Below are 27297 nucleotides of genomic sequence, written 5' to 3' on the forward strand. Positions count from 1 at the left end.
CATGCCATGCATTAACAATAGAAAATAAAATTACACAAATAAATTACTCATTGTGTTCATTAAAACAATAAAAATATTATATACAGTTAATATTTTTAACATTACAAATATTTAAATATTATTAACTATTATTATTTCCCTTTTGACATACATTTTATATTATTATTTCTTCTTCTTTCCTACCTGTGTTATGCCAAAAAAGTTTTATTTTTTATGTTGGTAGTGAATTGTAAATGTGAATGAAATCTTTACATTTTACTTTAAAACAAATGCAGATAAAATAATACAGAGTTTTGCATTATCAGATAGTTTTACACATGAAACCATTAAGATTTATTTTTTTATTTATTCCCAACTCACAAAATTGACTTTAATTTTTGAAATCATGCCATAAAACTACATGGTTCAGCTTGACAATAATAAATAATTATTTCAGTCTTTCAATCTACAATTTTGATACAAAAATTAAAGTTGTGCACCACCATGTCCAGTTCAAATAAATAAAATAAAATTTACAAGTATAAATAGTGGTTTTATTTTGAAAACAGGAACCAGAAGTGCTTTCTTTTTCCTCGGGCTAACTTGACTAGTTGGTCTCCGGTCCCACATTTTACAGGTAGCAAAACACACCGTAACACCAGGGAAGCTATCGGTACATGAACAGCGTCTGTAAGCAGCATAATTAAGAGCTAAAATGATGCCATGTTAGTTCTTTATTTTATTTAAAAATCAGTTTATGCTAAATACATAAATATATGATGTAAGTAAGACTGGCTAGCTGTTTTCTCCGTTTTCAAATTTGTGCTACACTAGGCTAAAGCGCCACGAAGCTAACGTTAGCAACAGTATATTTTAGACAACAAAAGTATATTTAAAACCAGTCTTGAGTTTACTAATACTTCTGTTTATAGTAATGACGCAAATCCTATCTCGGAACCACAGATATTACATAAAGAAATACTAGTTTTGTTGTATGAACGAATTGATTTTAGCGTTGCAGTACCAAACTGTGGCCACAGGAGAGCAGCAAATAATGTAAAGAGAGAAACATTTCCATAAGCATTGTTCCGGGAAACACTTTCAAAATAAAACAGGCAAAAGCGTGCGGGTCACAGAATTTTACAGGTAACAAAACACACCGTAACATCAGGGACACAAACGGTGTCGTCGAACCACTAAAATGACATAAATATTACTTTAATGTTGTTCTACCCACAAATTGATTTTAATGGTGTAGTACCTGACCGTGACCATAGGAGGGCAGCAAACAGTGTAAAGACGAAATATTTCAATAACCATAATTCCGGCAAATATTTCAAAAATAAAACACGCAACGGAGTGGGTCGGCTTATTTGAATTTATTAAATAGTGTAGTTTGTATATTGGAAATTGTTTGTAAATGTAACGTTTGTTTCTAATCTTGTTCGTTAGCTAGTCGGAAATCTTTGTTGTCTCACTTTTTGATTTATTTCCTGTTTTGTGACGGTTTGGCACCGCAGCCGTTCAGAGCAGGTCACCAGATTTTACCGGTAACAGAATACACTGTAACACCTCCTAAGCTAGCGGGGTTCTGTCCCAGTCGATAAACAGCGTCTGTAGGCAGTTTAACGACAACCTAAAAACAGTGCTATGGTTTGTAGCTCTGCGTGTATTAAATGCACACATGCATAGTGTAAATAAGGCAGCTTTGATGGAGCTAGGCTAGCTGCTTTCATTGTTTCTAACGTCTGTGCTAAGCTAGGCTAAAGCGTCTCGGAGCTAACGGAACTAATGCTAGCTAGCTCTCCTGTATCAAGCTTCGACTCCCGGTAAGAAAACAGTTTGACCGACCATTACTATGTTTTTATACTTGATACAAATCATACGACCTTCTCCAGACACTACCACAGTGTTTTATTGTTATTTTAAATTATCTCTGGTTAATATATATTTAAGTGTTCAAAACTGAGCCACCTTAAATGTTAATTTCGTCTCCAGCTAACCTGAACTTGAGTCAGATTGATCAGTTAGTTGAACAGTTAAAAAAATAGATAGAAAAATATGAGAAAAAGTTTCCCACAACCTGACAGATTCGTTTAGATTGATTATTTGATTTAACAAACCTTAAAATATCTCAAAATATGCAGTTTATTATGTTATTTTTTGGACAAAGGCATCAAATTCTCACATTTTAGAAGCTGGAACGTGCTCAAATAATCATTTTTTACTCTTAAAACAGCTACAGGTGAAGTTTCAGTCACATAATTTACTTTTGGCTCAGGTGTTTCTCTGTGTACGCTTTTTAAAGTGTGAAGCTGCAGTTTCAGCCCCAAAATGCTGTTTTATTTAATGAAGAAAAGCAATAAAACCTGGTGTTATAGAAGCTGCAACCAGCACATATTTGTTGTTTTGTTGTGAAAATAGCTGCAGGTGAATTTCCAGTCAGTTATGTGATGATATCTCCATTATTTGACACATTTTCTGCTCTAATTACACTTTCTAAAGTATTAAACTGCAGCATCAGCCCAGAAATAATCAATTAAATGTCGTATTTCATGAACAAAACTATAATATCATCACATTCAATGAGCTGAAACAAGGAAATATTTGTCTTTTTTGCTTCATGTGTAGCTACTGGTGAATTTTTAATAAATTAATTAATAGCAGCAGCCCCTATTCGACTCTATATAGGTATATTTTAAGTATGAAGTTGCAGCGTCAGCCTCAAAAACACTTTTGTATTAAGAGAAAGAGGAAAAACGTTTGTGTCAGAACTCAGGAAGAACAAACGAGTCGTCATTGTTTGACCCTGAAACTTTCTCTGCTGTTTAACTGTGTGTGTGTGTGTGTGTGTGTGTGTGTGTGTGTGTGTGTGTGTGTGTGTGTGTGTGTGTGTGTGTGTGTGTGTGTGTGTGTGTGTGTGTTTTCAGGGGGCAGAAACCAGGAAACGTTCTCCGACTCTCAGCAGTCAGTTTAAGAGATCTCTGGAGCTGCTGATGAGAACTCTGAGCGTCTGTCAGCCGTTCTTTGTTCGATGCATCAAACCCAACGAGTACAAGAAGCCCATGGTGAGTCTCTGGTTCTGTCTGCTGGTAGAACTGATTATAGATTAGGGTTTGTTTTAGGGATTTAGCTGAAAATGTGTCTCATAGATTGTAAAACTAAACCGACAGACTCTGAAGCCAGTTGGAGGAAAACATTTCTTAGTTTTGTTCAGTTAATTATTGTGTTTGATAGTTAAAATAACGTAAACGTGTCTGAAAACAGTAGATCTGAGGTAACTTAATGTACAGAGACAGTTTAAATGAGTTATATTGTCAGTTATTAGTTGATATGTTGCAGTAAACAACATTAAAATTCATTAAAACACTTTTTTCTGCTCCAGTTAATTAGAAGTCCTGAGTTGATTCTAACTACCAGAGACTGTTTCAGGATTTAAGTGGAGAAATAAAGTTTTTAGTTTAAATTCAGATACTTTTATGTGTTTCTAACTTTATTTAACTGTTTTTCATCAGATGTTAAATAGAGTTTGTTATTTTCTGCATAAACACGAGAAGATCAAACAAAATGACCTTTCTTTTCTTGTTTTTTTCTTTCTTTCTGTCCTTCTCCTTTTCTTTTTTATCTTTCTTTCTGGTCTTCTTTTTCTTTCTGTATTTCTGTATTCATTCTTTCTTTCTTCTTTCTTTCTTTCCTTTCTATCTTTCATTTCTTTCTTTTTCTTTCTTTCTTTCTTTTCTCGTGTCTCTAACATGACTTTTCAGAATAAAATGGATCCATTTAAATGTAAACATTAAATTTTCCTTCACAATAAATAACATCAGTTTTCTAATAAATAAATTCCAGTTTTTGTCCACTTTCTCATCATGGAATTTTCATCATTTCCAGTTTTATTCATCAGATCAGTGAAGACAAACGAACGTTGTTTTATTAATAATCCAGAGAAAAGATAGAAAAACGTTGCTGATGTTAAACTTCATCAACAGAAAACCAGTCAGCAGTGAGATTTCTAGAAATAATAAATGAAAATAGAAGGTTTGGTTCCTGGTTATGTGAACATTGAATCTGATGTTTATGTGTTTGTGTGTATGTGTGTAGTTGTTTGACCGGGAGCTGTGTGTGCGTCAGCTGAGGTATTCTGGGATGATGGAGACCATTCGTATCCGTAGAGCCGGTTATCCCATCCGTTACACCTTCGTGGAGTTTGTGGATCGCTACAGAGTCCTGATGCCTGGAGTCAAACCTGCGTACAAACAGGTAAACAATAATAAACAACAACAATAATAACTTTATTTATACAGCAGCCTGAAGAACAACATTCACAGAACAGTCAAACAGAGACGATAAATAGTAAAAATGGGAATAACAGGTGAATAATTGACTAGATTACGACGCGTATCAAACTAAGGAAGTTTGACGTTAGAAATGAAAAAATTAAAGACGACGTCACACAAAAGAACTAAAGCTAAAAGTCAACTTCACATAAAAGTGGTTTAAAAGAAGTGATTTAAAGAAGCTTGTTTGTTTAGGTGTTTATTTCCAGTCTGACGTGTCGTAGTGTTTCTGAAAGCAGAGATCAGCAGAGGAACTTTAATCGTTTTCCTCATTAGTTTATTCAGCTGAACCCAAAATAGATTCTTCGTGTTGAATGTTTTACTGTAAAATATTAATATTTATAGTAGTTAGAAGAAGTTCCAGTGTCCAAAGTATTTTTTTTTCTTTTTGAAAGTAGATTTTTAAACGCTGAGCTCTGATTTCTTTCACTAAAACTTCCTGCGGATGAAAGTTTTCTTTGGATCCGTTTCTGTTTCCTCTGAAACCTCCAGGTCAAAGTGGGACTGAAAAAAAACAGAAAAATGCATCAGACTAATAGCAAAGTTAAATTCTGGGATGTTTTTAAGGTGTGTTATGTTTACTTAGTAAATTTAAATAATTATTTATCACAGCTGCACATCATGTTTCGACAGATAAAATGTTACATTTATGGAAACATTAAACTGACAAAGTCTTACTTATTGTGAACAAACACTTGGTCCGTCTCTCTATTCCGTCCCCCATCTGCACTGTCATTGGTTCCTACTGAAGACAGAAATCTTTAAAGACGGTTCATTAAATCTTATTTTCATTTATAATAAAAAAGAAATTCTGTGTTTCAATATATTTTTTGGACTCGACTCAGAGTTTATGACTCAGATTAATTTAACAGATCAGACTTCAGATACTCAGAAGATTATTATGGTTTTGGTGTTTTTATGTGATGTGTTAAAGATCAGAAAACTATAAAATAACTTAGAGCCTCTAGGGGTTGGCTGGATGCAACAAAATAACCAGAGTGTTATTGGTTCAGGTAGATGAATTTATTGCTTAGTAGCAAATGGAACATAATAGTGATAATAAAGAACACAAGACTGATGAGTGTTACTAAATCAAAGAACAGAATATAACAAAACGAAGGCTAACAGAGATTCAAAACTATCTAAACACAAACAAAGTAACTAAACTCCTTAGCCAAGTACAACAGCAACACCCACCACAAGTAACAGAAACTAATACAATCATGTACAAAACGAACTAAACCAAACTGGTGCCTCACACTCACACACTGAACACACAGTTCACGACGATTCAACAACGAATAGCTTCTCCCTAAGTTAGCGGACTGCTACCTGAGGCTCCACACCAAAGTAGCAGCTGCCAACAGAAACCCGAAGTGTCTGTAGAACCACCAGGAGTATCTACAGACCAAAAGACATCACAGAAATACTAACAATATAACAGAGGCACCAGGGCTGACTGGTCACAGATACCAGCCACCCTGACTAAGAACATGCTTGCAGGTATATAGTCTGCAGGTGTGGTGATTGCTGTGTCTGGTTGGTTAGAGGTGGAGGGGAGCTGGAGGGTGACCCAATCAGGAAGGTCGGGGGGAAAAAACTAAATCCTATAAATTGTCTCGTTCTGTCCCATAAACGTCTCAAGAAACATTAACAAGAAGTCTTCATCATTGTTGTTAACCTGCTGATATTAACTTTTCTGTCTAAATCATTGCTGTCTCTAAATACAGACTCTGTAATCCTACTTTAATGTCTGTAAATACTGCGGTTATAAACGTACTTTGTGTTAATTTATCCGTGTTTGTTGTTGTTTGTTGTTCAGGAGGATCTGAGGGGAACCTGTCAGAGGATCGCTGAAGCTGTACTCGGCAGAGACGACGACTGGCAGATGGGAAAAACCAAAATCTTCCTCAAGGTGAACCTGCAGTAGAGTAGACTTTTATAGCTGATAGGAGATGAAACGATAACAGACGGTTACTCAGGATTTCATCAGTATCGTCTTTTTAATTATATTTGTAAACGTGATGTTTCAGTGGAAGAAAATCCACATTTTACTTTCATTTTTTTAACGTCTTTATTGTCTCTACGGCTCGTTTCCAAACATCAAACCAACTGGACCAATATGAGAACGACAGACTCTGAGACAGCTGGAGCTTCTGGAGGATTCTGATGTGATGACACATGTCTGTTTGTTTGTTTGTTAGCGTTGACGCTACAGACCTCCTGATCAGTAGAACTCTGATCTGCTGACTCTGAACTCGTCTTCATGTTGGTGGAACATCTTGCGATCTGGTTTATTGTCCAGTTAGTAGATGTTCTGACTGTTGTTCTAACAGGAAGTTGATGTTTGGTGTCAGAATTAAACAGAAGAACAAACGGCTCGTCTATAAAACATTTTCTGACTTGTTTGTAGATAAAACAGTTGCAGTCGTTTGAAGCTTCTAGAGTCGGTGCAGGATGCAGAATAAGATTACAGATGGACTGGTTTAGTGAAGTGTTTATTATGGAGGAAAATGTTGTTTTTCTTGAATATGAACTGACTCAGATCCACTTCCTGTCTAAGAGGTTTTAACCACTGAACAGCTGAAGCTCTTTCAGTGCTTCATGCTGCTGCCGCCTGATTGGCTCGTTAGAAATTTAGATTAGTGAACAGTTGGAGGACTGATGATTGTAATTAACCTTCAACACTAATTAACCAGTGACTGGGAATGAACCAGTCCATCCACTACTGAGCTTGTTTCCAGTCACATCTGGACTGACGTGTGTGTTTTTAACAACAATGTTTTGTTTTCCCGCCCAGTGAGGTCACATATTGGTCTGTTGGCTGGTTTCCATGGCGACGCTGCTGGTGATGTTTTATCTCAGTTTGTTTTGTCCTGCAGAACGTCTCCTGTCTAAACTTTAACTTTCCACCGCTGATGCTTCTGTTGATGATCTGATGACAGAGTTTATCTGATTCCACACCTTTAAACACAACCTTTGTTTACGTTGAGATGAATTAGAAGATTATTTTGACATTTTATTTCTCTGTGAATAGTTTAAAGTTTCATCAGGTGTTCGTTTACAGCATGTAGTGGACAACAGAACGATTTTACTTTTAAAAAAAAACAACAAAAAAGCAGCGACACTTTGGAATCGAAATATTCTGACAAGAAAACAAGAACATCCGTCCATTTTCTAATAAACCTTCAAGAAACTAAATTAAGCTGAACATAAATTAAACTGTCAACAGTTTACATTTTGTCTCAGCATTAATCCTCCTGTTCTCCTCATTTACAGGCACCAAAAAATATTGTTTCCTTGTCTGGAAAAAAATCCAAAAATTCAGCAAAAAAAATCCCCAAATTTCTGAAAATTTGCAAAACCTTCAGGAAGAAAATTCCAATAATTCCTTAAAAGTTTCCCTTAAAAGTTTTATTTAAAAAAAACAAAAAAAACAAAAAAAAACAAATTTGGCAAGAAATTCTTGTAAATATTTTCCAAAAAATGAGTAAAAATCTAAAACAGAGGTTTTAGATCAAGGAGTTGATTTTTACATCGAAAAAAATTATATTAAACTCTACAAGTTTAAATGTTTCACCAATGAAATCAACACAACTAAAGAGGTTGATCTAATGCAGTGACTCAGTTTAGTTTTAATGCCAGAAAAGAAGATTTTAAAAACAGTATAAGTGGATTCTTTACTTACTTGACACTTTAAACTGCAAGAACAATATGTAAAGTGAATCATTCTGCTGCTCTAATCTGAGGATTAATGATGCTGCAGGTTATAGAGGCTGATTTTAGAGGAAGGTGTTGCTCAGATTCTTTTTTCTTGAGAACAGTTTGTTTGGAGATTGTTCCAGAAACCGGATGAATCCTTAACGTTCATATTAGTTTGAGATGTGATGCTTTCTGCTTTACGTTCATCAGTGAAATGGGTTTTCTCCCAGTTCTGTTGACTCCTCTGCATTCAGTCTCTGTGGTTCTTCACCGGTCGGTCGATCAGGAAGCTCAGCAGGAAGCAGAAAGTTCAGGAGGTGAATCAGAGCAGCGACCACACTTCCTCCACAGGACGCAGACGGACGGATCGCTGCAGGAAAAACAACAAGTTTTAGGTTTTTCTCTTCATTTGTGTGTCATGTTAGTGGAAAGCTGTCAGATTAAAGCCTGGAGGAGGAAAAATGCTGCTGAAGAACTTTTAATTTGCTGTTTCTGGACTTCACAAGTTCTCTTTAGATGTTTTGGGAAAGCAGATATTCACATTTTTAGCTGAAACTGCAGCTTCTGTTGGTCAGATCAGCAGTTCAGGGTTTATTTCCAGAGATTAAAACACACTGATGTTTCCTGTAGCGCCACCAGCAGGTTGACTTGTGTAGCTCTGAATAAAATGTGTTCAGAATGATTGGAGAAGAGGGAACGCATCAAGTATTTTCCTTAAACAGTCTTGCTTTAGTGTATTAATTGTTGACATCTGTGGGTTTATTATCCAACACAGTCCAGTGTAATGTTTATGTTATTATATTTTTCATCATTTATTTCAGTTTTATCTGATTTAGTATTAAAATTTAAAACTTTATACTAGGACAGATATATTTTTCTTTCAGTTAAATTATTATTTTATTTGAGCTAATTTGTTGTAAGCTGTTTTTGTTGGATTTTGCATTTTTACTTTATATTACATTTATCTAAACCTTTATTTAATTATGTGCAAAAGATATCTTGCTGCATACATGGCAGTGGTTTGTTGGGACTTTGTTTTCTTGTTGTTTATGTGGGAGATGTTGCCTTAACAAACCTTCTTTCTGCAGCAGATCTACATGATGATGTGACCCTGTTAGCATTTAGCTCAAACCAGCGCTACGTTAAGTTAAGCTGCTGTTGTGGCTGGAATCTGAACCAGAGCTGCAGTTAAAATCCGTTCTGCATGGTGTTGGTTGTTCATTAGTTTTCCTTCCTTCTGTCCAGGATCACCATGACATGCTGCTGGAGATCGAGAGGGACAAAGCCATCACAGACAAGGTCATCCTCATCCAGAAGGTGGTTCGAGGTTTCAAAGACAGGTAGGAGCTAAAAAACACTCATTTCAGTCCTTGTCTGTCATGATGAAACTACACTGCCTGTCCAAAAAACAAGTTACCACCTAGATTAAACTAAGCACATAGTTAAGATCCTTCCATTGGATAATTACTGCAGTGATGACAACAACTTATTGAACCCTAGCTGATGCAGTGAGGAGCTTCTCATTTCTTAAATGTTGGAAGGCACATCCTGTGGTCATGGAAAGGATGTTAATCTGTCTCAGAAGAGTCAAATTATTGGCCTGATCAACCAAAGAAAACAACTAAAGACATTTCTGAAACTACTAATATCAGGTTAAGAACCGTCCATCGCATTATTAAAACGTAAAGGATAGTGGAGAACCATCATCTACGAGGAACAAACTCTTAGATGATTGTGATCTTAAACGTTTGGTGAAATCATATCATAAGAAATCAACAGTTGAACTCATGGCTGTTTAATAGTGAAAGTAAGAGTATTTCCACGTCACAATGGGAAAGGAACTCAAAGGATTGGGACTAAACAGCTGTAGCTCTAAGAAAACCACTGATCAGTGAGGCTAAACAGAAAAAAGGCTTCAGTTTGCTAGGTAGCGTAAAGATTGGACTCTGGAGCAATGGAAGAAGGTCATGTGGTCTGATGAGTTCAGATTTACCCTGTTCCAGAGTGATGGGGGCATCAGGGTAAGAAGACAGGCAGATGAAGTGATGCCCTCATCATGTCTAGAGCCTACCAGCCTGTGGAGGTTAGAGTTATGATCTGGGGTTGGTCAGGTTCACCAACGTTATGTTCCCAAAGAATGAGGTCAGCTGACTACCTGAATATACTGAAGGACAAGGTCTTTCCATCAATGGAGTTTATCTTCCCTGATTGCATGAACATGTTCCAAGGTGATGATGCCAGGATTCATGGGCTCACATTGAGAATGAGTGGATCAGGGAGCATGAGGTGGATTAACCTCCACAGAGTCCAGACCTCAGTCCCACTGAGGGTCTTTGGGATGTTCTAGAGAAGACTTTGTCCGACTCTCGCATCATCATTATAAGATCTTGGTAGAAAATGAATCCAACTCTGGACAGAAATAAATGCTGTTCCTTTGCAGAAGCTTAATGAAATGATGCTACAGTGAATGAGTGCTGTACTCAAAGCTAAAGACAGTCCAACAAAATATTAGAGTGTGCGACAGGATGAACTCTACCTCAACCTGTTGACCAGATTTTAAGAAATCTCAAAAATTCCTGTTCATGAATCTGACGGCAGCTGAACATGTCGGCTGTCCGAGTTTTTTTCTCTGACAAAATGTGAAGTTTTGGTAAAACTGAGTAATTTCAGACTTCTCTAAACTTCGTTCTTTCAGATCCAACTTCCTGAAGATGAGGAAGTCGGCTGTGTTGATCCAGAAGACGTGGAGAGGATACCAGTGCAGGAAGAACTATGGAGCCGTGAGCAGCATCACTTTTACAGGCGTATTTAGATAAAAACAGATGTTCAAACTTCAAGCCTTTAACAGTAACTCTTCTTCTTCTTCTTCTTCTCCTCCTGCCTCTCGTCCCTCCAGATGCGAGCCGGCTTCTCTCGTCTTCAGGCTCTGGTTCGTTCCAGGAAGTTGTGTGCGTCGTATCATGTCGCCCGTCAGCGAATCACAGGCTTCCAGGGTCGCTGTCGAGGCTTCCTGGTCCGCCGGGCGTTCAGACACCGACTGTGGGCCGTCATCACCATCCAGGCCTACACCAGAGGAATGATCGCACGCCGGCTCTACAAGAGGCTCAAAGGAGAGGTTCGTATGCTCACAAACACAAGCAGAACAACGTGCTTCTACCCAACAACAGCAGTAATGCTGAAAGGCTGAATTCTCCTTCTTTCCCACAACTGGTCAGTGGCTAATATTGTCTTTTTTAAAACACTGTATTTGTTATTTATTTACCAAGGAGATGAAGATGTAGTTTTAATTGTCGGTTTGTGAAATCAAACTACACTGTGACAGACTGCACAGTTTAACGTTATAAAGTTGTAGAAATGAGCTCAGCCAAAACATTGAAATGTTTCTTTTACATAGTTACACTTCAGCATTGTAATCTCATTATAGTATACATTTACTCTGCAAAACAGATATTTTTACTTTAAACAAGATTTCAGTGCAGGACTTAATGACAATAATAATTTTTGCTTTAAAAATGTAAATTTCCTCTTTAATGTCTTATTTCTGCAACTTCAGTAATTGTTTGCTTATTTTCTTTACTTAAATGTACTTTGCATTTTTCATTGTCTACTTAGTTTTCAATTTTCAGTTTTCAGTTTCTTTATTCTAGTAGTTACTTAATTCCTTCAGCTTAATGTTATTACTATTTTTCTGTATCATTATATTCTGGCCCTTTTGGCTGTAGAGGCATGAAACATCTGGAAATGTTATTTAACTAAAAGTCAATAATAAAAATGTACTTAAAGTATAAAATGTAAAAAAAAAATCTATCCAAAAAATGTCCTCTGTGACTGCTATGCTACTATACTGTTATATATTAGATCATTATGTTATTATTACTCATTTATTTAATGTAAAAGTAGGATTTTACTATTAGAGTTGCTTCATGCGAGACTCATTTTGAATTATTTTATCTTTAACTACCTCTGAGATGTAAAGTAGAAGTAAAAATGAAAGGAAAAGACTCAAAGTATATTAAATTCATACTTAAATACAGTACTGGTACTTTCTATATTCTACCACAGTCCCTGTTCAGACTCTCAACATGCTGTTTATTTGACTCTGCTCATTAATTCTGATTTTAATCTGATATATTATCCTGAGCTGTGGGATGTTTTGGTAACAGTTGGTTCTTCTTCCGTCCCTTCAGTACCATCGGAGGCTGGAGGCTGAGAAAATGCGTTTGGCTGAAGAAGCCAAACTGAGGAACCAGATGTCAGCGAAGAGAGCGAAGGCTGAGGCTGAACGTAAACATCAGGTGAGATATTCTCACATTTAAACACTTAAAACCTCTTCTATGGGTTCTTTCATCTCAGATCAACAGGTTCCTTCTGCTCAACGGAGTTTAATTGGATTCTAATTTTCTTTTAATCATAAACTCTGGGTATTTAAAATGGTGCCTATGAAATTTTACCTTTAATATGTCAAATGTTTTGTGACTTTTAAATTTTTCTTATAACCTGTCGACCCACTTTGAGCAGGTTTTTTTCACATTCAAATTTGAGGCTGTTTGAACAACAAAATCTCAGGAACTATTGAAGATAAAAGCCTGAATTTTTCCGCAGTTTTTTCTTGTTATGTCATTGATGCAGAACCCACAATTATTGGAGAAGAGGGTGAAATAATGTGTGATTGTGGGGGACTTTTATCTTTAACTCTTCCTGAAATGTTGTCATTCAAACAGCAGGTCGTCGGGCAATTAAATAAGTAAAGAAAAAAGAAGTATATGATTTCTAAATCCTATTTGATATGTTGTTTTAAATTCTTATCTGTCAGGCTTTCATTGATATCAGGGGACTATTTTCAGATTCACAGTAAACAAGTTATTCTAGTGCATCTAAATGTGTAATCAGTTTTTAAAGAACACGTGAACATACAGCTGGTTATGTATGAACTTGGTGCAGAAACCTGAGAAATTTAGCTCTTTTATGCACAATCCAGATTATAGAAACAGTTTTTCTTGTTTACATGAAGTTTAAGTCAGATTTGTTAAGAAACATGTAGCAGCTCATATTTGAACTTTGTGAAAGATTTAACTCCATTTGCTCTGGAACAAACACTATTCTGCTCTTATTAAAGTTAAAACACGAGCAGAATGTAGTTAATGACATTAACTTCCTGTTTTGCAGGAGCGTCTGGCCCAGCTGGCCAAGGAGGACGCTGAGCGGGAGAAGAAGGAGAAGGAGGAGGCTCGGAGGAAGAAGGAGATGGTTGAGCAGATGGAAAAGGCTCGGCTGGAGCCCGTCAACGACTCCGACATGGTGGATAAAATGTTCGGCTTCCTGGGAACAACCAGCTCCTTCCCTGGTCAGGAGGGACAAGCACCCGCTGGCTTTGAGGTGAGAAACCTGATCAAGTTACATGAAATGTTCAGAGAAGAAAAACACACTAAATGATATCATCTGTACAGTTTTTTACATGTAGATAATCCAAAACAACACTTCAAATTAAAAGCTCTTTAGTTATAAGTAGCTACATGCTTTTGATTGGCCATAAAATAGGATTAAAAACTGTGAAATGAGTGAATCCAGTTTGTTTGTTTTACTGCGTATTAACAGACATCTGAAAATAAGAAAAGGAAACTGTGTGACTAAGAGGGAAATCAAATGTCTCTTGTTTAATGTTGTGAATAAATTAATGTGTGAGTAGTTTCAGAGCATCAAATGGATTTAGAAACTTTATTTTACTAACAGGTTCATGATATTATTCTAATATTAAATACATAAAAAACACATTACACCTATTTTAAAGCCTCTAAATGGCTAAATGTTTTAAATTAATTTTAAGATCCTTTTATTGGTTTATAAAACACTTCATGCTCTTGGTCTTATCTATTTATTGGATTTGCTTTTATCCTCTGAACCCTCAGAACTTCTGATTTAAGAAAGGATTTTATTTTTTTATTTTTTAAATACATTTTAGTCTACATTATCTGTCTGTTATCACTTCACTATTAATCATTGTCCTGTTTTGCTCTTCTAAATTGTAACTGATCCTTGTTGCATTTATCTCTGACAGCGTTTCCTAAGTATTTGTTTTATTGAGTCCTTCTGTTATAACATAATATTTGGGGATGGATTTAGAGGGTGTTTTTATTATTTTTGTTTAGTGAAACACTTTGTGTAACTTAAAACCAAAACCTGACTGATAGATTAGATAGAACTGACTGACATCTTTAAGCCAGAGGAGTTTAAAGCTTTATCTCATCACTTGGAGGATTTAAAACATTAAAAACTCTCCAGTGTGGAGTTTTTTTTTTAGTGCCAGCAGAGACTGAAGTTCTTCCTCCTCTGCAGGACCTGGAGCGAACTCATCATGAGCTGCAGGAGGAGGATCTGGACGAAGCTCTTCCTTTGCCTGAGGACGACGACGAGGAGGATTTATCGGAGTACAAGTTCGCCAAGTTCGCTGCCACCTACTTCCAGGGAACCACAACACACACCTACGTCCGCCGACCGCTCAAACAGCCGCTGCTGTTCCACGACGACGAGGGAGATCAGCTGGTAGGTCGACTCTGAGCTCTGGAGCCGGCTTCATGAACCAGCTTCATGAGGAAGAAAGAAACCAGAGAATATTCAGATTTTAGCAGATTCAATCAGACAGTTTAGAGTTTTCTTTATTTTTTATTACTCAAACTCATAGATTATCAGAGTAGTTGATGATTTATTTAATTGTTGACAACCTTGCAGCTCTGAAGGACTGTACAGTGGGCTGTTTCTGTTGTATTCCAAAAGTCTTTTATTAAATTAAGTTTTCATACTGCATTATTATAGAGTGGCTTTGATTTTATCGTCCCACATCGAGTCCAGCTGAATCCTTCAGACTAATCAAGTTTAACTTTACACACAGCTGCATTTTAGAGCCCTGAAAGTTCCAGTTTTATTGAAGGTGTTCCTAAAGACAGACAGACTAAATGGCTCAGGGTTCCTGATGTTTCCAGAGCAACATCTGGAACATTAGCAGCGATGTGTTTACTGATGAGAGCACCAACATTTCTCCTGATAAATGAACAAATGTTCCCTCAGGCTGCTCTGGCCGTGTGGATCACTGTGCTGAGGTTCATGGGAGATCTACCGGAGCCCAAATACCACACGGCCATCAGCGACGGCAGCGAGAAGATCCCCGTCATGACCAAAATCTACGAGACTCTGGGGAAGAAAACCTACAAGAGAGAGCTGCAGGCGCTGCAGGGGGAAGGAGAGGTGAGGAGTTTATCATTTATAGCGTTTATATCTGCTCCGTAATGTGATGCCATCAGTGATTTATTGATCTGTTCTCATCTGTGATGAGACACAATCCACTTTGATCCACAGAGGATCAGCTCCTTTCTTCTAGCATCACTCAATCATTTTAACTCTATCTTTTTTTCTCAACTTCAAATAAATTTAATCATTTGAAACCTTCTGTTAAAATTAAGACTAATATAATGAAAACCCATAAAACATATCATTTACATTACAGAAGTAAAAAACAAGAAACATTTCAGATGATTCCAGTAGATCAGTAGAAATCAGTTTCCTCTGTTGTAGCATTTGAAGTCTCATATATAATGAAACTATTTAATTTGGCTCCTTTTATGTATATTTCCTCTTACAGCCATGATTTATAATCTAAATAAATATCTGTCATTCTTACTCAACATTTTTGTTGATAAGTCCACCCAAGTTCAGTAGAGATGTTAATCAAAAACCCTTTCCAGAAACCATGATTCATAGACAGACTGCAGGTATGTGAAGACAAACATGTCGGTGATGTTGATGTGACAAACTGTTAACATAACACGAGGCTGTCCTAATTAATTTAGATAATATTCTTTCCAGAATTTAGAAAGATGGATGCTACAGTCACAGTCAAAAATCCCTGCATCTAACGCTGAGATTAAAACATTTCAGGCACAATTGCTGTTTTTACAGAAGCACTAAAATGTACTGAAAACTTAGAGTGAGATAATAACAATATTTGCACTAAATAATGTGAAAAATAAACAGTATAGAATATGTGCAGTAAAAAATCTATAATGTACAATATAAACAAAATGACTTGTCTATATCCAGTATGCAAAAACCCAACTTGCATATGTAAAATCTCAATATAACTAGATATAAATAGAAAAATCAAATAAATATCGTCTATGTGGGTGGTTCAGTCCAGCTTTATTGTCTAGCATCAGCATCTTAGATGATAACTGAAGCTGCTCTGAAATCCACGACCGTCTCCTTCATCTTAATGCTGTTAAGGTGTAGATGGTTGTGGTCAAACCAGATATGACTGAAGGTGTTTCTGCAGTGACTAGTGAATTATATTTGACCTGTTTAACCCTCGTGTCGTCCTGCGGCTCAAAATTGACCCGTTTTAAAGTTGGAAAATGTGGAAAAAATACATATTTGATGTCCACATTTTCAACATTTTTTGGTGGAAAAAAAAGAAATGTTAAAAATGTTTCTTAAGAACATTCACATAAAAATCAACCAAAATCCAGCGAAATTCGCTGGATTTTGGTAGATTTTTATGTGAATGTTCTTAAAGAAAATATTAGAAGTTTTACTGATATATATGGAATCACTTTAGATATTTTTAGGATTTTTTGGAAGATTTTTACTCATTTTTTAAAAAATATTTACAAGAATTTCTTGCCAAATTTGGGGGATTTTTTTTTTTTTTAAAAATAAAACTTTTAAGGGAAACTTTTAAGGAATTATTGGAGTTTTTTTTTCCTGAAGGTTTTGCAAATTTTCAGAACTTTGGGTGATTTTTTTGCAGATTTTTTGGATTTTTTTCAGACAATGAAACAATATTTTCTGGTGCCTGTAAATGAGGACGACAGGAGGGTTAATAGTCGTGATAAAATGGCACAGCAGAGTTCTCAGTGAGTCATTTTTTGTCTCGTTCTGCCTCAGACGCCTCACTCTGACAGCCACAAGAAGAACAGCGTCCGACACAAGCTGGTGTCGCTCACGCTGAAGAAGAAATCCAAGATCACTGAGGAGGTGAGAGAAGGTTGGAGGTTAGAAGGACCCACCGTGTTTCTGCACAACTTACAAAGTTGTATTTTGATGCGTTTCAGGTCACCAAGCGCCTCAACGATGGCGAGTACGGTCTCCACGGCAACAGCATGCTGGAGGACCGGCCGACGTCCAACCTGGAGAAACTTCACTTCATCATCGGCAACGGCATCCTGAGACCAGCACTGAGGTCAACAAACAAACAAACAAACAGTCATGATGGAGCTTTACAGACAAAATAGTCAAAGATAAAATAGTCATTTACCACATGAACAATGTCTAGTCTGGATTTATCATTTATTTAATGTCATCTTCATTGGAAAAAAAACTCTTTTCCTTTCAAAAATAAGGACATTTCTAAGTGACCCCAAACAGTAGTGCACGTATGAAACAAAAAGTTACTGCTTTCCTGTTAATATAAAACAAGAAATCTTATGAATTTGCAAAGAAAAAACACAAAGAAGAATTATTTTCACATTTCTATGTATTGAAATGTGTTCATAAAGAAGATTAAAATACAATTCAGTGTTTATTAAGATACTAAATGTGAAATATACATGCACGAATCCTTAGTTGTTGCACTGATATGTGGATTTAAAAACAAAAATCTCTTTGTTTTTCTTTGGATTTAGAATTGCTTTAAGTTGAAGGGAAATCTGATCGTGTCTGTTTTGTTTTATTTTGTCAGATTTCCTATAAATTCATCGCTGTTTATATATTTGGATGCTGCTTGTTAGGTGTTAATGTCATACAAATAAAGTAAACTTTTAAATGTCAGTTACATAACAGAATAAAGAATATCATTTAGAAAATGTCAGGATTTCTATTAAAGTTTGATTCACAGGGCAGAGGCAGGAGAAAATGTGATTAATCTGCTAAAAGCTGCTTTTAAAGTTCACTCTGACATTTTACTGCCAGGTCGCAGTGATAAACGTCTCATTCTTTAGTTCCAGTGGAGAAATATTTACTGGATCTCTCATGTAAAACAGAACAAGGTGTTTTCAGGCTCCTGCTTTGGTATTTAGGAGTTCAGGGTTTGCATCGTGTATTTCTAAATGTCACGTTGCTGCTGTGGAAGTTTGGAGGTTTATTAGTGAAACAAACCTGTAGACTCTGTAAATATATTTATATTCACTGTTGTTTATTTGTTGATTTAGTTTTCATTCCCACACAAAGAGAGATTAGTAGCATAAACAACATCACATTATAGTTATAGTCAGATGGTGATAAAACAATTCAATCCTAGAAGCATAAGAAGAGAGTAACGATTTTATTTCATTTTTAATTATTCGGTTGACAGAAATTTGTTTTGATATTTTTTGGTTCTAAGTAAAATATTCAAATATTCTCCAGTTCAAATGAGAAACTTTTCTTTATCTTATGTGACAGTAAACTCTGAGTTTTTGTTATTTTTGACAAATTATGGTTTATGAATATTTCCTCAAATGTTCTGTACTTTAAAGAATCGTCATTTAATTATGTAAATAGATATTATAGATATTTAGAATAATTGTTGAATTTTTTTTGAAGAGCTACTGTCATTCCTAGTCTCATCTGAAACAGTAGATCTTTGATATTAATTGATCTGTGGACGTTCTGCTGTAACTGTGTGTTTAAAGAACGACTGTTTTTCTATTGATTCATCTATTTTACTGACAAGTGGATTAATCTAAATGATTGATTTTCCACCATTTACTGTTGAACTACAGGAATCCAGGAATTCTGTCGCTCCAGGACCACGATGGAAAGATAAATACTGCAGTTTTCTGTTACTTTCTTGTTGATATTTCTGACCTTTTCGTGTTTGTTTGTGTTTCCAGAGATGAGATCTACTGTCAGATCTGTAAGCAGCTGAGTCAGAACCCGTCTAAAAGTTCTCACGCTCGCGGCTGGATCCTCATCTCGCTGTGTGTCGGCTGCTTCGCCCCGTCAGACAAATTCGTGAAGGTCTGGACTCTATGAGAACAAAAGATATTTAGCTTTGTACCGATCCCACAGTAGGCATCAAATATGTTTGTTTATTGGAACGCATGGAGCTACATTGTTTTTTGTTCCTTGTAGTACCTGAGGAACTTCATCAGCAGCGGACCTCCAGGTTACGCTCCGTACTGTGAAGAAAGGCTGAGACGAACATTTGCCAACGGGACGAGAACACAACCTCCGTCATGGCTGGAGCTGCAGGTGCAAACACACACTCATTAATCATGTAGCTTTAAGCAACAGGCTTCTAGCTGGAAACCAAGGGGACTAAAGTTGTGAATTCTACCTGCAGGCCACCAAGTCGAAGAAGCCCATCATGCTGCCGGTGACGTTCATGGACGGAACGACCAAAACCCTGCTGACGGACTCGGCCACCACGGCTAAGGAGCTCTCCAACGCCCTGTCAGACAAAATCAACCTCCGAGATCGCTTCGGATTCTCACTGTACATCGCTCTGTTCGACAAGGTGGGAGCAAAAAACACACGGAAATCTATGTTTAAAACTTTAACACACTTATAAAACTACAATCAGGATTCATGGACTCAAAACAAATTCAGAATTTAAAAAAAAAATCTGTAAATATTTTAACACACAGTTGTGCAATATTAGATCAGACACACACATGTATCAGGAAAGATGTTTCACTAATAAATATTATTGAAATTTCAGAAGGAAGTACAAACATAACAAATGCAGTTCAAATCCCACAGAGAAGAGATGGAAGAAACGGACCTTTTACAGTCAGAAATGTGTTTTTCTCATTGTGATGTGATCCAAAGTTTGATCTTTATTGTGCTGATCTACTTTTTACATTTATTTCTCTGTGCTTGTTAATGCTTGGTGTAAAAAACTTGTGAGGGACCATAAATATAGTGAAGAAAAAGACGTATCCTCTGTAGTGTTGAAGCAAGTAGCTATCAGAAAGTTATTTGTGCCAGTTAGTAGGTCATTATTTCACCACATCTGTCATTCTTCTATCCTCTGCTGTTGTATATAATGCAGACTTATTTTCATGTGTATTCAATTAAGCTCTGTTTTGTTCCATTTTCAGGTTGTAGCTGCAGGTTGTGACCTTTATTTGACTGAAAAGTGCCTCTGTTTTCTCAACCTGAAGGTTTTATTAATTGCAGTGGTTCTTAATTTTAATAACGTTAAACATAAACAAGTCCACTAAAAATAAAAATTCAGAGACTCTATACTGTTTGAAAATAGATGAAGTCATGGGCAAACTGCAGTTCTGTCTATAAAATAAATTCTTGAGCAAACCTCTTGTTCAGTGAGTTTACTCTGTCGTATACATACTGAAAGGTTTGTATTATGAGTTTATTGTTGACTGAATGTTTTTTATTTGAAAAAGTGACCAGTGGCTCTGAATGTCTGAGCTCTGCTCATTTTACTGATTCATTCCACTGAAGGCCACTGGGGGCGCTGTAGTAACCTGCTCTGCTTTGAGCTTTGTTAGCATCTGAGAGTTTATTTAATTTGTATTGATTTAGTGAGGAAGGAGAGAATAATGTGATCTCCTGCTGCAGGTTTCGTCTTTAGGCAGTGGTAACGACCACGTGATGGACGCCGTGTCGCAGTGCGAACAGTACGCCAAGGAGCAGGGCGCCCAGGAGAGGAACGCCCCCTGGAGGCTGTTCTTCAGGAAGGAGATCTTCACTCCTTGGCACAACCCCACCGACGACCAGGTCGCCACCAACCTCATCTACCAGCAGACCGTCAGGGGAGTGAAATTTGGAGAATATCGCTGTGACAGGGTAACTCATCTCTCTGAGTTCTTCACTGTAAAGGAATAGTTTAACATGTGGGGAAACACACGGTTTCTTATTACTCTCATGTTTGTTCACATCTGGAACCAACAGCTGGTTAGTTTAGCTCAGCGTAACACTGGAAACATCTGAAGATTCATCGTTTTTGCACCCATCAATCTTCTAATCTCTTTCTCAACAAGAGAACAAACACAAAAAGTGTGTTTCCCAAAATGTTGGATTATTTCTATAAGTACTAGTCAGAATCTCAGCTGTAGAGTAGAAGATCTGCTTTTTCTGTCTGTATATAAAACTATAAGGTCTAGTTTAGTTTCTCTTTGGATAATTTATTAAAATAAAGGCGTCTTGCACATTGGACAAAGAGTCATTAGACTTAGAATTAATGTTTAAAACTTAACGAAAACACGCACAAGTTGGTTCAATCAACTTTGAGTTAGAAAAGACGGACAAGACGAGTTCATATTGAGCTGTGACTGTAGTATGATAAACTAACTTCCAGGACTCTGTCTGTGTCTCAGGATGATCTGGCTGAACTGGCCTCCCAGCAGTACTACGTAGATTACGGTTCAGAGATCCTTCTGGAGCGTCTGCTGAGCCTCATCCCCTCCTACATCCCTGACAGGGAGATCAGCACCTCCAGGACGGTGGAGAAGTGGGCTCATTTCATCATGGCTGCCCACAAAAAGGTGCTCGTCTCTGGGACACAGTCTGCCAGACATCAGAGGAGGACGTTAAGTTTTAGGTGTGACTGTAACAGAATAACTGGAAGGTGATTGGATGGATCGTCTTCAGATTCATGTTCCTCAAAGAATGAATCCTGCAGACGTTGATGATCTTCTATCTGGTGTTTTAGTGCCTCCAGCAGTTTGACATTTTACGTTTTCAGTGAAACGTCTCAGCAGCTGTTGGATGTGAATTTTGTTCACACATTAATGGTGCATTTTAACCACCTGATGGATGACTTTTACTCTGAAGTCTTCATCAGGTTGTAATTTTAAACCATCCAGTAGTTTGGTTTATATCCTCCTGAGAACTGTGGGGAAAAAGTATCTTTCAGTTTAACTTTTTTGTCATTTTCTGCCTTTTTGGAGCTAAAACAACAACCCACAATTATAGAATTTTGATGAAAAAAAATAAACAAAAACAAAACAGCGATGCTTTGAAATCAAAATAGGCTGACTAGAAAAGAAGAATGTCAATCCATTTTCTAGCGAAACTTTAAGAAACTACATTAAACTGAACATAAATCAAACTCTCAGCAGTCAGGAGGCCTGCATTTTGTTGCAGCCTCCATTTTTTCTCAGCATGAAAACAAAAATCCCCTCATCCCTCCCAATCACATGAGACATTATTGGAATTATTGGATGTCCTCTACTGAGTACCTCAGGATATAGGAGGGCAGCTCAAATGAGTCAAAACATTTAGATCAACAACACATGTCCAGTACGGAGGACATGGATGGGCCGGGTCTTTAGTGTTTAGGTCTAGATGGCAAGACTTAGCTGTAAACACATCAAACTGCAGTAAACATCAGCAGCACTTTGGTTGAGCTTATTAAATAAAACTGCTTCTGCTCCATCGCCTCAGATCTGTCCAAAACCTCCATTATGACACAAAATGGATGTTTATAAAGATAAATGTGAGAATTTGTCTGCATAGATCAGCTAAAAATCACCCGTCGACACACTGCCGGCAGGTTTTTCTCACATTGAAATCCGAGTCCATTTGAACAACAGCATCTGAGGAACTATTAAAGACAAAAACCTGAAAGTCTCACAGCCACCTGTCATCATGCCACCGATTCAGAATCTGCAGATGAATTCTGTTTTTTGTTAATGTGCTCTCAAAGATGGAACTGTTCATGATGGCTTCAGGTTTTTCACATTTCAATGGGCAGTTTCTAAAAAAAAATCTTATCTCTAAAGGTCTAAAATTTCACAAATATCTTTAGAAATAATATCCATATTTTATGATCTGATCCTTAGGGTTGATCTGGGGTTCATATGGGTTTAAAAAGCATCTTGAGACGATCTGACCTGTAATTGGAGCTATATAAATAAATTGAATCGAATTATAAAGGAAGTAATACATAAAAAGGAAATAATTGCAAACACACTGACTGCATGTTTCACCGTCTGCCACCAATACCTCTTATATTTCTTTCATTCTACATTCTGTAGTTTTTTGAGAAAAATGGGTTGAAAGTTTTGTGTTTTCCAGAATGATTTAACATTCCACTGTAACTCTGAGTTTGGTTTGTGGGTTTGACCGTTCTGCCACTAAAATCTAGACCTTAAAACATGACAGAAATGATCTAAACTCAGCTTGTATCTTTTCGTGGGTCAGACCACTGCTTCTAACCCCTCATGTACCGACGTCTGTGGGTCTGTTCAGGGCATCTACACCCAGAAGAGGTTCGACGTTCAGAAGGTCAAGGAGGAAGTTGTGGACTTCGCTCGACACAAGTGGCCTCTGCTCTTCTCTCGTTTCTACGAAGCCTTCAAGTTCTCAGGTGAGAAGCTTTTAGGCCTGAACTGACGTAATAAACCTTCAATCATCCTGAGTTCTTTAGGGCAGCGGTGCCCAACCACTGGACCGCGGACCGTTACTGAGCCGCACAGAAAGAATAAAAACGTTTTATTTCCAGCGTAGTTTGCTCGTGGTTTTATTTTGAAAAGTGACTAGCGCGTCTTCCTGTCACTCCCATCTGCACTGGACTCATGTTTTCATGCCTGACTGTTAAATGAAGCCGTCAATCTGCCAAATTAATAAAACAAACATCTCCTTCTTTGAAAAGAAGAAAAATCGGAGACAGAAGACAAAGTAAATACATATTTTGCAATAAAAACAATTTTTATTAGTTTAGGACACTTTTTAAAATAATAATAATGGAAAACATCAGATTATTAATTGTTATGTGTGTGATGATCGGTCTGTAGAAAACTGTTTTGCTGGTCCGTGGTGCAAAAATAGGTTGGAAGCTGCTGCTTTAGGGGACACCTTTTTAAACTTAATAACTTTTACAGCAAATAAAATGTAGGAAAACAAAGAAAACTGACCACCAAAAACAGGATTAAAGTTAAACAGGATTAGACCAGTTAGTCCTCTTTGTTAAAGGCCTGTTTAATCCCCTGAACCCCACAACACCGACGGGTTTTAAAGACGTTATCTCTAAAATAAATAAAAAAATCCCAACATAAATCAGAGCCAAAAACTGTAAAAATGCAAAAAATGGTGATTGTTCCTCAAACATGTTGTGTGTGAAAGTTAACCAAAGTTAAGCTTAAAATTGTAACAAATCACATTTTAATCACGTCTTATTTAAGATACTCTGCAGAAGCCATGACTGACTGAGCTGTGACCAACAGCAACACGACAATAATTACTGGACTGTTTGTCTGAACTGCAGGCAGAGTTTCCACAGAGAGCCTGTTGGATCAATAAATAAATGCAGCTCGGCTCAGAAACAGTGAACAGAGGAGCAATTTGTTGGAGATACATTCAGCATGGAGAAACATCTTTCTACTGATGATGTGCAGAGACTCAAAACTGGACAAAAATTGTTGAAAATGACTCAGATTGTCCGTAGTAACTACAAAATTGAGAAGCCAAGTCATTTTGAACCAATTTTGAGTCATTTTGAACTAGGTTCAAGTAATTTTACACAGTTTTTAAATTATTTTTAATGATTCTTGAGTCAGTTTGGACCGGTTTTGGGCAATCATGCGTTACTTTGGACAAATTTCAAATCATTTTAAGCTGAGACAAAAACAGTAAACAGAGCAGCATGTTGTTGAAAGATACCTTCATGACGGTGAAACTTCTCAGAAGGCACCTTCTACTAAAGCACCTGATTAATAACTGTCTTCATTGTCCTTGTAGCTGTTAAACTTCTGCAGAAACCGTCCTAAGGAATGATGTTGTTACATACTTGCAGTATTTAGGAAACTGGGACCTTTAAACCACTAAATTGTTGTTTTTGTGCCTCTCAGGTCCCAGTTTGCCTAAAAACGACCTGATCGTCGCCGTCAACTGGACTGGGGTTTATTTTGTAGACGAGCAGGAGCAGGTCCTCTTAGAACTCTCCTTCCCAGAAATCACTGCAGTTTCCAGCAGCAGGTGAGGCATTCTGGGAGATTTAGCCTCTTGTTTGTTACTTTTTTCCTGTTATTAGTTGTTTGTTTCTATTTCTGTTTAGTTCTCTGTCCTTTTATTCTGCGTCTGAGCTCTTTCCTACTCTGTTTGTCTTTTTAAAAAGAAAAACAGCAGCATTAGTCATTTCAACAGATTCTCTAGTAGCAACACGTGCTGTTATTCCAAGTCCTTTATCGATGCGTGAATTAAAACTCACACAGGGAGGAAGGTCAGGACGGATCAGAACAACATTGTGGAAGTTTCCTTCTGACACATTATCAACCTGTTAACGTTAATTTAACCTAAACCAAGCTGCTCCTAAGCCTCACCTGCAGCTGCATCACATCAGGAAACCTTTTATTTTTCTTTCAGTGATTAGAGTTCCAGACGACACTAATAAATGCTGTATAATTCTGCTCTGACAGTTAACATACTGTGTTGTTGGTTCAGGGGAGGGAAGCTGCAGAGTCAGAGCTTCACTTTGGCCACCATCAAAGGAGACGAGTACACCTTCACCTCCAACAACGCCGAGGACATCCGAGACCTGGTGGTGACCTTCCTGGAAGGTCTGAGGAAAAGGTCCAAGTTTGTGGTCGCGCTGCAGGACAACCCCAACCCCAGTAAGTCCTGAAAAATGATGGCTTTCGCCAAGAAATCAAAGGAAATGAGATTTATTTTGGAGTTTAACGTCTGTTTCTCTGTGGTTTTGGTCAGTATTTTAATACAGCAGCTGTTTTGGTGACAGTCTGAGACGAGTTCAGGGATTTTATTTCCAACATTGTGTGCACAGAACAGGGTTTAAACACATTCTTCTTCTAGTGTTACACCAAACAGAAGCTGTGTTGCCAAATCTGTCTCTGATGCTGCCGTCTCAGAGACGTGGTTTCACTGTTACTCAGTAGATGTACTTACAACTATGTTAAACACTGATCAGAATTCAGGGCAAAAAATGTCACATTAAACAATTACCATTATCTTTACATATAGAATAAAAATACGCAGCATGTGTCTGATTTATTGTTCAGTCTGTTTGTTGTGTTTAATTTCTTAAACAGTTTTATTGGCATTAAGGAGTAATAAGAAAGCTAAAGGTTTTCTTTTTTTATTTGAAGTCAATCTGAATATTTTTCTTCATTAATTATTCCTTTGGTCTATAAGAAATCATAAAATAGTGGGAAAAATGTCTATTTTTCAGTTTATTGCCAAATAGGAGAAAATCAAACAGCAACACTTTTAAAAAGCAGAAACTCAAAGATGCGACACAGTTAAAGAGATTTCCATCTAAAGTCTTCACAGTAATGTTCTGCACCGCAGTAAAATGTGAGCTCAGTTTGTTGTTTGTTCCTGCAGCCGGCGAGGAGTCGACGTTCCTGAGCTTCCTGAAGGGAGATCTGATCGTGTTGGACCAGGACACCGGCGAGCAGGTCCTCAGCTCTGGCTGGGCACACGGCATCAACGAACGAACCAATCAGAGAGGAGATTTCCCAGCTGACTGCGTCTACGTCTTACCCAGCATGACCCGACCTCAGCAGGACATAGTGGTGAGGAGAAGATCAAATCACATTTAACAGACTTCTGATTCCCAACAGGAATTCAGCTGAACTTGGTTTGGTGACGCTCATCTCTGACTGCTGACATCTCCTTATTGTTGGTTTCAAAACAGACTGCTCCTATTTCATTTTTAGATTTATTTTAGTGTAAATAATTTAAAATGAAAACTTAACCAGAAAGGTCAGTAATTCCCGAACTACTTTGGTATTTAATCCAAACTCTTCATGAGCAGAAAAAGGCCAATAATATGTGATCAACTGTTTAAATTGTTTCCCATCATCTCTCTCTCTACAATATTTACAGACAAACATCAATAACAACAAAGAACAAAAGCCGTCAGTAACCAAGGAAATACTACAAGTTAAAGGATCAAATTGACGAATGCAGAGGTTTTTAGTTCACACACAACAGAACCAGAATAACAGCTGAAAAACTAATCTTTTAAAGTATGTTTTCTTAACATTTACAAACTACAAAATAAAAGCTGTAGCTGTGTGTTTATCAACTGATGGAAAAGACATTATCCCCAGTTACTGTATCTTTAAAGAACTTATATATCTGTTTTAAAGGCTGATTTATTGTGATGTATTTTGTTCAACTTTTCTATTAAATTCTCAATCAATCAGGCGCTGGTTACCATGACACCAGACCAGCGCCAGGAGTCGGTTCGTGTTTCGCAGATCGTGATGCCAGAAACTGACGGCAGAACGAAGCCGTACACGCTGGAGGAGTTCTCCTACGACTACTTCAGGTACATGACAATAAATAAAACACATGAATGTAAAGGTCATGAATGCACACATTA

The 27297-nt window shown here is 37.1% G+C and overlaps 1 protein-coding gene across 6 annotated transcripts in view; it reads left to right on the top strand.

Annotated features, from left to right (window-relative positions):
• The window catches only part of myo7aa (myosin VIIAa), a 75162-nt gene that overhangs the window by 38927 nt on the left and 8938 nt on the right, over window positions 1-27297 (top strand). For all 6 annotated transcript variants that reach the window (XR_008602367.1, XM_055012529.1, XM_055012531.1 and 3 more), the window contains 22 exons: window positions 2910-3047; window positions 4078-4236; window positions 6136-6228; window positions 9261-9355; window positions 10711-10795; window positions 10912-11130; window positions 12203-12310; window positions 13182-13391; window positions 14349-14555; window positions 15078-15254; window positions 16950-17039; window positions 17117-17244; window positions 18875-19001; window positions 19116-19229; window positions 19321-19500; window positions 20568-20795; window positions 21326-21493; window positions 23202-23319; window positions 24800-24926; window positions 25392-25561; window positions 26292-26482; window positions 27119-27243. Coding sequence is in view for 5 of the 6 variants with exons in the window: in XM_055012529.1 (XP_054868504.1) it covers window positions 2910-3047; window positions 4078-4236; window positions 6136-6228; window positions 9261-9355; window positions 10711-10795; window positions 10912-11130; window positions 12203-12310; window positions 13182-13391; window positions 14349-14555; window positions 15078-15254; window positions 16950-17039; window positions 17117-17244; window positions 18875-19001; window positions 19116-19229; window positions 19321-19500; window positions 20568-20795; window positions 21326-21493; window positions 23202-23319; window positions 24800-24926; window positions 25392-25561; window positions 26292-26482; window positions 27119-27243 (3257 nt within the window). In the remaining variant the exon portion in view is untranslated. The remainder of the gene's footprint in view (window positions 1-2909; window positions 3048-4077; window positions 4237-6135; window positions 6229-9260; window positions 9356-10710; window positions 10796-10911; window positions 11131-12202; window positions 12311-13181; window positions 13392-14348; window positions 14556-15077; window positions 15255-16949; window positions 17040-17116; window positions 17245-18874; window positions 19002-19115; window positions 19230-19320; window positions 19501-20567; window positions 20796-21325; window positions 21494-23201; window positions 23320-24799; window positions 24927-25391; window positions 25562-26291; window positions 26483-27118; window positions 27244-27297) is intronic.

This window comes from Amphiprion ocellaris, chromosome 7, assembly GCF_022539595.1.
Source record: "Amphiprion ocellaris isolate individual 3 ecotype Okinawa chromosome 7, ASM2253959v1, whole genome shotgun sequence".
NCBI lineage: Eukaryota > Metazoa > Chordata > Actinopteri > Pomacentridae > Amphiprion > Amphiprion ocellaris.